The following is a 13,263-nucleotide window of genomic DNA, read 5'->3' as shown; positions in this document are numbered from 1 at the left end:
AGATGAAGCATCACTAGGGTATTGTGCTTCCTTTTGACCTTCATCCTGTAATAGCAAAGAGTAAGCAACATCCATGGTTGGAAGGGGGTTCATCATCAGTATGTTCCCCCTTGCCTGACCATATGTATCATTAAGTCCCATAAGAAATTGGATGATCCTTTGATCTTCCATAAATTTGGCTTGCTTTCTCTTTCCTTCACACACACAATCACAGGTACATCCTAAATGTGAGTTCAGGGAATCCAGCTCATCCCACAATTTTTTCAATTGGGTGAAGTATCCTGATATGCTGTTGTTTCCTTGAACTGATTTTGCTATTTCCTTCTGTAGGTGATATAGTTTTGTCCCATTTGACTGGCCAAATCTGTGTTCAAGGCTACCCCAGAGTTCTTTTGCACTCTTTGAGTAGAGGACACTGTCACCAATGTCCTTGGACAGTGAATTGAGCAACCATGAAGTCACCATGTCGTTACATCTGCTCCAAAGTGCATACTCTTTGGAAGTCTGAGCTGGTGCAGCACAACTCCCATCTATGAAACCCAGCTTATTTTTGGCTGAGAGTGCTATAAGCACTGATCTTCTCCATCCGGGAAACCTCTTCCATCAAACGGTGAGTTGACAATGGTCATACCAGGTGCATCTGAAGAATGTAAAAAATAGGGATGATTTGTGTCAAGATTTGGTCCATTGTTAGATGAACCAGAGGCAGTGACTGCAGGATCAGTGTTTGTTCCAGTCATGATTCAGTGATTGGATTGAATAAGCAAGATTTGAAGGAGAGATTGAATGGATCGAGCTAAAGCTCTGATACCATGAAAGAAATGTAAAACCAGATCTTGTGAAATTTTCTGTGTATTATTTCATCATCTGTATCCAATATTTATACAAGTACCTAATCTAACAAGAAGAGAAAAGAATCTATAATCTGTACACTTGTACAAATTCTATTGCTAACTCTGTAACAGAAAATAACTAAAATATTCCTTTACAATGTATTTACATGTGCTGTATTATCCTCTTGCTCCAGCTGTCCAAGATGTGTAATCAATAGCTGAGATTTATCTTTAGCTTGTATGCTCATGATCTTCAGCTTGTAACCAATAGCAGGCCCAAATAATAAAGACAATCATAGAGGCCCAAGTAATATTGACAACATAGAGGCCCAAATAATAGAGACAACCAAATAATAGAGGCAACATAGGTACTATCGAAAACCTATCTTCTTGTCTGAAGACCTATCTATCTTCTTCTTCTTCTCTTCTGTAAATTAATCCAAAACTCTTCTTTGATTAAAAAATCTGGCTATCGACATAGAGCTTCCTTTTCTTCTTCAACACATCTCAAGGATGTGATGTAGACAGCCTACCCTAATGCAAGCATTGGTGGTTATTTCTACGGCTCGAACCCGTGACCTATTGGTCACATGGAGATAACTTTAGCATTGCTACAAGGCTCCCCTTCCATGTTCACAAATATGAAGTGCAAAAATGAACCAAATCATACACATATCAAGTGCAAGACCGCATAATTTACTAATATTACTTACCCAAATCTCAAGTTTACTCAAATTGGGGGAATTCTTAATTAGCTGTAGAGCATAAGAAGTCTGACCCAGATGGTCAAAGGCTACAAATATCGACAGATGCCTCAAAAAGTTGAGCGTAAAAGGAAGCCCATTTGGAACTACATCTGCACTCAAAATCTATGAAGCAAATATTAATCAGAACCACATGAATTTACAATCACTATAAGCAAATATTCAAGTGAAAAAACAAGTAATGAGTTTCTTACCTCAAGGATATATGAACTCAAATAGAGTACCTCAAGTGCATGCAAGCTAATAAGAAGCTTCTCCCAAGTTGATTTTCCATCAGCCGCGTTGTAAAAGTCAAGTTTGAAGTCTCAAATTCTTGCAGTTCATAAAACAATTTAGCACGAGACAGTAGTGACTATCTCGAACATTTAAGGATTTCAAACTTGGTGAAATAATGTTTAGGTATTGAGTACCGTGACACATGTTCAAGGACAAGTCCTCAAGGAGGGGGACTTTGATAACGCAAAACGATGTGGTTGGCACAAAGGTTGTACGTTGCAGAACAAGGGAGATAAGATTCGGAAAACCAAGAAAAGAACTGGGTGGTTTGAAGACACAGTTGGTGAGTTCCAAGTGTGTCAATGTTGAACATTTAAAAATAGAAGGTGGCAAACTATAGGTATCGAGATTTGAAAAGCGAAGGGTTAGCTTCTTGACGCCATTTCTGGTGACAAAAAGCACCCATCTATCGATATCTGCACACGAAGACAAATGTGCTCCTCTAGTGTCAAGAATGAACTTCACAATGTTCCCCATATGCAGTAGCAGGATCTCATCTACTGCTAGTTTGAACTTGGATTCGGACTCTTCTATTAACTTATGATAGAAGTCGTAATCCAGCACCAGATTTGGAAGAGTAGACCAAATATATCTCCAGTTCCTCGACAAAATACTAGTTCTTGCAGCATCTTGAACCGGCAAAAGCTCAAGGATATGGTCTATAACATTTCCGGCTAAACCACTGATTCTATCTTCTCTATCCCCTTCAACGGCAACTCTTTTTCCATCTGTTATGGAGGGAAAAGAATCAGAACAGTTCCTTAAGTATAGTGGTTGATATTTTTTTTGTATGATAATGATGCTCGAGTTCCGGCCATTCTTGTTCATAGTGGTTGAGAGAGTCCTCTTCATGCCACTAGGTCAAGAGTTCGAACCTAGTACCCTGACAAACAAAACGACAGTGGTGATCGGTGCTAACTTTCGCGCACCTTGACTATTCCACTGGCTACGTAATACCTCTCACCAGCACAGGTATCGGATAACTCAACCCGGCAAGACTTAGGTAGATAGGCAGACATTACCTAGTATTTTTTACCTCCTCTAAAATTTAAACCTATGACCTCGTGGTTCTCCTCTCATTTCATCAACCACTAAGCCATACCCTATGGTGCACGAAATGACCAGACTAAAAGTGATTCTACTCAGAACGGTTTGAAACCTAATTCTCTCAGAATGTTCCTTTTTCTTTATTTCTGTCTTCTTCTTCTACGACTACTTAATAGGAGAAAAATAAAACATTTTCATTTTGGGATCAGTTGACAGAAGAAGTTATAAATTGAGGATCTGAGATGCTTTGTCAAATTTTAAAACTTCAAATTTCATCACTAAACAGTAACAATTCTTCGTAGTAAACAACTGGAGAAAAAAAAATACTTTTAAGCATAGACTCGGACAACATTTACAACCTTACGATTACAACAACCATACATGCACTAAGCAGAAGAATTTTTAGGCTTAAATTTTATGAAAAGAAGAAAAAAAGAAAGGAAAGGGGTTAGGGGAAGAAGAAGGTGTACAATCTAATTTAATGGAGTATTGGGGAAGGAGAAGGGGTTGTGTTTGGGCTGGGCCTTAAATAGTTCTCTCGGGGCACTTGGGCACTTGCATCTATACCCGTTTTTTGGCTCACGTTTTAACTTGTACCCGTTTTGCAAAAAAAAATTGCAAGCGTACCCACTCTTTTGCGTAACTTCAGCATACGGGCCTGAAGTAGCAAAGGCAATCGCGCAAACTTCAGCATTCTAGTAGACGGGCCTGAAGTAGCAAAAATTGCTGAACCAAGTGTGCTGGAGTTTTTATTTGTAATTGCTGAACTTAAGCATTCTAGTGCTGAAGTTTGTTCTCTATTTGCGGAAGTTTTTATTTGTAATTGCTGAACTTAAGCATTCTAGTAGCTGAAGTTATTTAGTTCATTTGTAAAAACTTCAGCACTAAATAAGCTGAAGTTTTTTTTTCCTGGATTCATTAGTTTTGTCATAAAGCTTTTTCAAAAACTTCAGCAGAAGATGCTGAAGTAATTTAGTTCATTTGTAAAAACTTCAGCACTAAATAAGCTGAACTTTTTTTGTCCTGGATTCATTAGTTTTGTCATAAAGCTTTTTCAAAAGCTTCAGCAGAAGATGCTGAAGTTATTTAGTTCATTTGTTAAAACTTCAGTACTAAATAAGCTGAAGTTTTTTTGTCCTGGATTCATTAGTTTTGTCATAAAGCTTTTTCAAAAACTTCAGCAGAAGATGTTGAAGTTATTTAGTTCATTTGTAAAAACTTCAGCACTATATAAGCTGAAGTTTTTTAAAAAGCTTTCTAATATACTAGATACATAATCACCTTATTCTTTCATAGTGTATTACTACTATAAAATAATCAGATTGCCAACAGTATCTAAGTCATAAATTTCGGAAACAATAAACGTGAAAAGAACAGAATTATCATGAAAAGAATCACTAAGTGTGACCTTAAACTTCCCGTACGTGAAAATATTCACAAATTATTGTCTACTAACTTACATAATTATTTATAATTTATTTTTAAATAGTCTGATAAACATACTTATGGCAATCATCCCATGAAATGAAGTTTCATAGCAGCACCAACAGCAGCAGAAGAAAGAAGAAGAAGAAGAAGAAGAAGAAGAAAACGAAGGAGGAGAAGGAGAAGGAGAAAGGGGGCTGAAGTTGTTTAAAAAGTGGGTACAAGTTAAAACTTTTTAAAAAATGGGTATAGGTTAAATGGGGGCGATCAAATAGGGCGCCCCGTACAATTTTTACAGTTCTCTCTTAGGAAAAAAAGTCGAAAATAGCCTAATTGAAAATCAATCATAATTTTAAAGATAATCAAAATTTAGTCATTTTTTCATGTGAAAATAGAATCTAAACAAAATATCCTTAAAGTACGAAAAAATTTCAGCATAATATGCTGGAATTCGAACTTTTTACATATGAGATTCCTGCATAATGTGCTGGAATTCATAATATGCTGGAGTTCCAACTTAATATGCTGGAAGTTTATATGTAGGAATTTCATAATCTAGCATATTATGTTGGAACTTTCGTATTTCAACTAAGATAATTTTGTCTAAATTTTATCTCCGAGTTAAATAATGACTACTTTTCGATAACTTTGCATACACTTGTTTTTTTTTAATAACCACCCGTAAACATGGCCATGACATGCCATTTTGACTACTCTGTTGCATATCTTTAGATAGAAAGAGTATACTCTAATTTAATGGAGTATACAAATACTTTAATGCTAATTTATCTCAAAAGAGCTTATTAGCACCAGATTTAGAAAGAGATACTTACTAATATCTTCTTAATTTTCCAAAGAGGAACTTATTTTGAATCAAATTGATATAACAAAAAAGAATACTAAATTTTCTCCACTATAAGGGAAAAAAATTGAACAATTTGCTTATCGTTTGAAAGTCATAGAGGTGATCAAGAATCCCACTAGCAAAAAAAAACAGTAGGGTGGGGAAGAAATGACCCCAGGTACCCACTTTAAAGGGCTGCTATTTAGGAATTAGCATGTACGTTCAGAATTTCAGTTGTTCAGTTAAATTTTTCAGGACAAAATGTTCTGAATTCTCTTGAAATTATAATTTTTAGTTTAAAATTTCAGGACAAAATAAGTACTAGCTAATCTCTAAATAGCATCCATGAGAATGGCTATTTATGCACTTGCCCCTGGAGTGGGTAGTGATGTATATTGGGATTGGACTTCAATATAATTGGCATTGAAGGGTGAGGCAAGTCCAGTCCTTTTTCCTGCTTGCAATTTTTTTGGAGCAAATCATTTTATTTGTGGGAGTTAATTGTGAATAAGTACTAGTTAATTTCTAAATAGCATCCCGGTGAATGGCTATTTATGTACTTGCCCCGGGGTGGGTAGTGATGTATATTGGGATTGGACTTCAATATCATTGGCATTGAACTGTAAGGCAAGTCCAGTCCTTTTTCCTGCTTGCAATTTTTTGGAGCAAATCATTTTATTTTTGGGAGTTAATTGTGAATAAGTACTAGTTAATTTCTAAATAGCATCCCTAAGAATGGCTATTTATACATTTGCCCCCGGGGTGGGCAGTGATGTATATTGGGATTGGACTTCAATATCATTGGCATTGAACTGTAAGGCAAGTCGAGTCCTTTTTCCTGCTTGCAATTTTTTTTTTTTTTGAGGATATCATTTTATTTTTGGGAGTTAATTGTGAATAAGTACTAGTTAATTTCTAAATAGCATCCCTGAAAATGGCTATTTATGCATTTGCCCCCGGGGTGGGTAGTGATGTATATTGGGATTGGACTTCAATATCATTGGCATTGAACTGTAAGGCAAGTCCAGTCCTTTTTCCTGCTTGCAATTTTTTTGGAGCAAATCATTTTATTTTTGGGAGTTAATTGTGAATAAGTACTAGTTAATTTCTAAATAACATCCCTGAGAATGGCTATTTATGCATTTGCCGCTGGGGTGGGTAGTAATGTATATTGGGATTGGACTTCAATATCATTGGCATTGAACTGTTAAGGCAAATCCAGTCATTTTTCCTGCTTGCAATTTTTTGGAGCAAATCATTTTATTTTTGGGAGTTAATTGTGTTGCTTGTTGTATTTTCTCTCATCTGTAGAATATTTATGTAATCGATGGAATTGTATCTGGTATACCTTTTAGCTATGTGCAAATATCTAGTACGAGTATTGTGGCTTGTATAGTAAAAACTTATTTAGTACCCGTAATCAAATCATACTAATTTATCATGGTAATCACCTGTATGCTAACGAAGGGTCGAGAAAGATATTGATCAAGTGGAAGGGAAGTGAGCTATCTTTCTGGTGATACCTAGTCCCGGAGCTAGAATCTTCATTAAGGGGTGTCAAAATATAAATAATTAAATACATCGAAAAGTCAAGGGGAATCAAGGTATAGAAAATATGCATAAAATAAAAAAATTTATTTAGCAATATAGTGTAATTTTCCGGTGAAGGGGCGTTTCTTGACACTCCTTGGTTCAATGTGGCTCCGCCACTAGTGATACCTAAGAAATTATTGTGACTTGTTATCAGCAAAATGTTTATACCAAATTATATTAATTTATCATGGTTAAGTCATGGATTAAGATGCGAATTTGTAATATTTAACTATTATAATTTAGTGATAAAAGTGTATATGAGACATGTATACTTTATTGGGTTTTTAAGCTATTAATGCTTAAAATGGAGTGAATGGGAAATGGAGGGAAAAATAAAATATTTGAGTAATATTTGAGTTTCCCTCCTTGATTGTCCCATATGGGAAGAGGAAAAGGTTTTTGATGGGTATATAAGCAATTGCTCTTCTTCTAGCTCATAAAGAGTTGAGAAGAAGGCAAGCCTCGCGCCGTCGTCGTTGTCACTCGCCCGCTCGGCTCGGCTCGGCTCCGGCTCCGGATTTGGATATTAATTTTTGGACCAAATTTATTTGTTAATAGTAAATATTAACAGAAATGTTATTAAATATTTGGTTTAATAACAAAATATTAATATTAAAATAAATATTAATATTAAATCCAATTCAGTTATCCAATTTTTAGTTTTCTATTTTTGTAACAGAAAATTAACTACCCTTCAATTTCCCTCTTTATTGTTGAGTAAATAGCCATTTATGTTCTGGCATTTATGCTATGGCCGTTTTGCATAAACAGCCATTCTGAAGAGTTGCACCTCTTCAGATTTCAGCCCAACTTTGGCTATAAATACAAGTCTATTCTGCTCAGAATTTTCATACGATTTTCTGAGTTTCTCCTCCTTCTGCATACTTATAACATCAAACAAAGCAACAGTAAGTGTGATTTGCTACTAAACTTTGTGTTCGCTGAAACACTGGGGTTTGAAGTACCACTACACCAGTGTGTAATTCGTTCTATCCTGGGAGGAAATAATCCACAACCTTGGGTACTGGGAGGGGATTAAATTCCTTAAGGAACACTGTGAATTCAATGGGCCCGGATTAAAATTTTGTTTCTGTTTTTTATTTCTGTTTATGTTAATTTATATTTTCCAGAATTATTTTACAAATACAGGTTACTAACAAGCTTAAGGAATTTAATATCTTTTCTGTATTTATGTTATACTCACTGTTTCTGGAGAGTAAAACCTTTGTGGTTTTGTACTCTATTGGAATTAAAATCTACGTGATTTTAACGTTTGTGTCATTCTTTTACAGAAATAACGAATGACAACGGAAACCAAGCTGTTCCGATGGTAACTGCCAATGCCTCAACGAGCTGAACAACACCGCCTGCATTGGCACCGGCGGAGAAACCCGAAAAAGTTTCCGGGATTGATTTCAAGCGCTGGCAGCAAAAGATGCTCTTCTACTTGACTACTCTAAGTCTTCAGAAGTTCATCAAGGAAGATGTTCCTGTGCTGTCCGATGAAACTCCAGAGACTGAACGCTTTCTCGTGATTGAGGCGTGGAAGCATTCAGATTTTTTGTGCAAGAATTATATACTAAGTGGGCTGGAGGATGCTTTCTATAACGTCTACAGTGGCGTGGAAACGTCAAAAGAACTGTGGATTGCGCTTGAAAAGAAATACAAAACTGAAGATGCCGGGTTGAAGAAGTTCGTTGCTGCAAAGTTTTTGGACTACAAAATGGTAGATAGCAAGTCTGTTATTACCCAAGTCTAGGAATTACAAGTGATTATTCACGATCTCCTTGCTGAAGGTATAAGTAGAATTAATACTAGTGTTGGTGGTATTAATTTTATTATGTTTACTAACAAAATTTTCATTGAAGGTCTTGTCATCAATGAAGCATTCCAAGTAGCAGCGATGATTGAGAAGTTGCTTCCGTTGCGGAAGGACTTCAAAAATTATTTGAAACACAAACGTAAGGAGATGTCCTTGAAGATCTCATTGTTCGGTTGAGAATCGAAGAGGACAATAAAGCTGATGACAAGAGAGGCCGTGGAAACTCAACAATAATGGGAGCAAATATTATTGAAGAGAACAAAAAGAGGAAGAAGGCTTCTGGACAGAAATACAACCCAAGCAAGAAGCGGTTCAGTAGAAATTGCTACAATTGTGGAAAAGCCGGACACAGATCTACGGAGTGTCGTGCTCCGAAGAAAGACAAGAAGAAGGGTCAAGCAAACATGGTTGAAAAGCATGATGATGTTGATGACTTGTGTGCCATGCTTTCCTAATGCAACTTGGTGGGCAATCATAAAGAGTGGTGGATTGATTCTGGTTGTGCTGTTAGAGAAGCTTTTGCTACTTATGCTCCTGTTGGACCCGATGAGACCCTTTCTATGGGAAATGATGCAAAGGCCAAGATTGAAGGATATGGGAAGATATTTTTCAAAATGACTTCTGGCAAAGTGGTGACTTTGAACAACGCCCTTCATGTTCCCAATATTAGGAAGAATTTAGTCTCTGCTGGACTTCTTGTTAAGAATGGTTTTAAATGTGTTTTTGTTTCCGATAAGGTTGTAATAAATAAGAACGAAATGTTTGTAGGAAAAGGTTACCTCACTGAGGGCCTTTTCAAGCTGAATGTAATGGTTGTTGAAAATAATAATAAAATTTCAGCTTCGTCTTACTTACTTTAGTCAAATGAATTATGGCATATACGTTTGGGTCATGTTAATTACAAAACCTTGCGAAAAATGATTAATTTGGATGTATTACCTAAATTTGAATGCGACAAATCAAAATGTCAAATATGTGTGGAATCTAAGTATGTTAAACATCCTTATAAGTCAGTTGAAAGGAATTCAAATCCTTTAGACTTAATTCATGCAGATATTTGTGACATGAAGTCAATACCGTCTCGCGGTGGAAAGAAGTATTTCATAACTTTTATTGACGATAATACTCGATATTGCTATGTTTACTTACTTAATAGTAAAGATGATGCAATAGACGCATTCAAGCAATACAAAACTGAAGTTGAAACGCAACTTAACAAGAAAATCAAAATGATAAGAAGTGATAGGGGTGGTGAATATGAATCTCCTTTTGAAGAAACATGTTTAGAATATGGAATTATTCATGAAACAACGGCCTCTTACACGCCCCAATCCAATGGGATTGCGGAAAGAAAGAATCGTACATTAAAGGAGATGATGAACTCATTGTTGATAAGTTTTGGTTTGCCACAGAACTTGTGAGGGGAAGCCGTTCTTACGGCTAATCGAATATTAAATCGAGTGCCCCGTAGCAAAACACAATCCATTCCATATGAAAATGGAAAGGAAGGAAGCCTGTGAGCACGTGATTTTTGCCCTATATATGAATTATTCCCAAAAATTCAAACAAAATAATTTCCTTTCATTATTTGCAATTTTTTTGAATTTTGTGGCATTTTTGTGTTAATTGTTTGCATTTGTTTGTGCATGTTTATTTTAATTAATTCATGAAAAATACAAAAAAAATATGTTGCATTTGCATTTAGGATTTAATATATTAGTTAGTAATCTATTTGTGTTACAAAAAATAAAAAATCACAAAAAAATAACGCATTTTGCATTTAGCTGCGAATCTTGCAGTTTTCTTTTAATTTGGTATTTAATTAGTTGTGGTAAATATTATTTTGAACATTAAACTAATTTGGTAGGATAATTTTGGTTTAGAATTAATGTAGGTTTTATTTAGAAAAGAAAGAAAAAGATTTGAAATTGAAAAGAAATGGAAAGAAAGGAATAGAAATATAAGTCTGTTTGGGCCATCTTTAATTTCCATACCCCAGGCCCAAACGTTTCCCCCCAAACCCACTCCCATACCCGTCCAAACTGGCCCACGACCCGCCCCAGAACTGGTCTTTCCCCCCCAGCAATCCAAAACGACCCCGTTTTTGACAGACCAAATCAGGACCGTTGATCTTTATTGATCTAACGGTCCGGAACTGTGGTTTGTTTAATATTTATATGTCCGAACCTCTACCCCCCCCAACCCCTTCGTCTCTCTCTCTCACCCCATCCCTCAAAGACCCTGTAACGCTGCCACACTCCACCGTCGCCCACCGTAACACCACCGTCTACCACCGTCCCTCCGCCGTCCGCCGCCGGCCGGAAATCGCTCACGGCGGCGGTCAAGCTCCAAACCCACCCAAATTTTCACCATCGACTCCTCTCCCCCTCCACTTTCTAATGCCCAAAATATGTTCCCTCGAATGTTAGCCAATCTGCTCGAATCTTAAAAAATTACCGTCACCGTCTCCGCCGTGTCCGGCGGTGGTCACCCCAAACTCGTCCAAACTAACACCCCTGAACCGCCTTGGTCTCCTCTTTCCAAACCCCCAAACCCCGTCCCTCGAATCTTCGCCGAACTCCTCGAATCTCCGATCAAAGTTCCGACCAAAACCCTAATTTTCCCAAACCTCACCAAATAGATGCCATGTGCTCCCCTCGCTTCCCTCATGTTGAATCCATCGTCCGTCGCATTCAAATCTCACCGGAAATGTTCGAATTTTGAATCTGAGAAGTGGCAAGATTTTAGAAGTTAAAACCAGTAAGTTTCCTATAGTCTTTAGGTTGTTGCTTAGTTATCTGATTTAACTTCACTCTCATTATTGTTTTGCTTCATGAATAATCGATTCGAGTTTCTTTTAGAGCCAGTAATCCTTATTGTTTCTATTTTGTTCATGTCGGCTGAATTCTAATAGTATACAACACGAATTTGGTTCGTTTAAGTTTTGTCATCATAATTCTTTGTTGTTAATCAGTGTGCTAGGGCGTAGGATTAATGTTGGAGTAAGTCAGTAGATTTTTCTTTCATTTAATTAATGCTTCTTAATAATAATTGATGCTGACTTTAGTCTTTAGTTTTTGGTTCAATTTTGCTTTGATTTTCTGCCGGTCGAGTGAGTAAGTCATTAATGATTCGACTCCAGTTCAATTTGGTTTGAATCACTGACTTGTTTGGTGAATTAGCTTAGTCTGAATTAACAATTTAGTTAGAAATTCCACGTTCTGATCAATGGGTTGAGTAGTTAGTTCAACTGTAGGGTTTGTTTGGTTTTAGCTGAATTCCTTTGTTCTTTGGGTAATTAACCATGATTACTACTAAGGTTAAGGGGCTGGGTCAGGTAATTCTAGCTTGGTCAGTAATTTCAGGGGATTCAAAGGGTAGTTTAGGCATTGGAAAGGGTATGTTTCATTAAGATTGGTAATTGTTGAAGTAAAGTAAGGGTAGAATAGGAATTGTAATGGGTATAGAACCTTTTAGGATGGACTATAGTGCATATTTCAGTAAACTTAGGGTAGTTACTTGTGTGACAAGTCAGAAAATAAAGGATAAAAAATAGAATTAAATAGGGACCAATGGGGCAAAAGGAAAATCTGAAATTGGACCTAAGCTCACCTATAAATAGGCATTCATTTGCCTTGATTCACAAGTTTGGAGGCCTAAAATTCACCCCCCCCCCCAAAGTGTTTACAGATCTGAAGTCTGAAATTCAAAAAAAAAAAATTCAAAAACCAAAAACAAAAACAGTAAAAAAATCCAAAAAAAAAAAGAATAATTTACTGCTCTATTGGGACTCTCTTAGATCAAGTTTGAATTTCATTTGTAAATCAAGTTTCAGTGCAACAGAAGGTTAAAAATGGTTGAGTGTCTTCTAGACCTTGTTTGGATCAAGTTCAGGGACTTTTGGTTGATTTCGAGTGTATTTTGATCCAATCATATCTGGTTTTCATCTGCTTTTGGTGTTTAATCTGCTGCTAGTCATTCCTGGGTCTGCTGTGGTATTTTTGGATTTGAAAGTGATCTAGCTGCTTTGAGTTTGAGCTGCTGTTAGCTACTGCTTAGCTGACTTACCTCTTCTTCATTTCTGTTCTAATTCCCGGTATATCCTTAGACTCAAGAGATATTGGAGCCATATCAGCATGTATGCACACATTTGAAGTCGCATAATGAAGAACTATTTGTTAGCTGTTGTTTAGCTTAGCCTTTTGGTTTAGTTGATCTACTTAAGCAATGATTGAAATGTATTAATTAGGACTGCACTGGACTGCACTGGACTGTATGGACTTTTAATTTCCTAAACACATGTTAAATACGTAGTAGCAGTAGTCGAGATTTGAATAATTTGAACATTTTAATCGGATTGTGAATTGTATCTGCAGTCAAATTTCAGTCTCATTTAGTGGGTTGAATTGAGCATTGGTTAAACACGGGCTAAAAAATGAGCATGAGCCTTAAGCTTAACCAAATATGTAACTGATGCTCTAAGTCAGTTTTAACTCTAGCATTTTGCTTTTGAATTCAAAAATAGCATGCCCGGTAGTCATGTATTTGTGAATTGTATTTGTAGTCAAATTTTACTAATTGTTTGTAAGGTTTCATTAGTTTAGACCCGATCAGATTACAAATGTCAGAATTGAGTTGATGTTGGTGAACTGAACAAAT

At 36.4% G+C, this 13,263-nt stretch overlaps 1 protein-coding gene across 1 annotated transcript; it reads right to left on the bottom strand.

The window, feature by feature from the left end:
• Positions 986-12,734, bottom strand: LOC109234903 (F-box/FBD/LRR-repeat protein At1g13570-like). Its single transcript, XM_019400943.1, has 5 exons — positions 12,673-12,734; positions 12,293-12,303; positions 2,008-2,601; positions 1,547-1,689; positions 986-1,090 (listed from the first exon to the last, which is right to left on the bottom strand). Exons 1-5 carry the CDS (start codon positions 12,732-12,734, stop codon positions 986-988), a joined length of 915 nt encoding a protein of 304 aa, XP_019256488.1.

This window comes from Nicotiana attenuata, chromosome 11 (genome assembly GCF_001879085.1).
Source record: "Nicotiana attenuata strain UT chromosome 11, NIATTr2, whole genome shotgun sequence".
In the NCBI taxonomy this organism is placed as follows: Eukaryota; Viridiplantae; Streptophyta; class Magnoliopsida; order Solanales; family Solanaceae; genus Nicotiana; species Nicotiana attenuata.
Note: the sequence above shows the minus strand (reverse complement) of the source record. Positions and strands in the feature narration are given on the sequence as shown.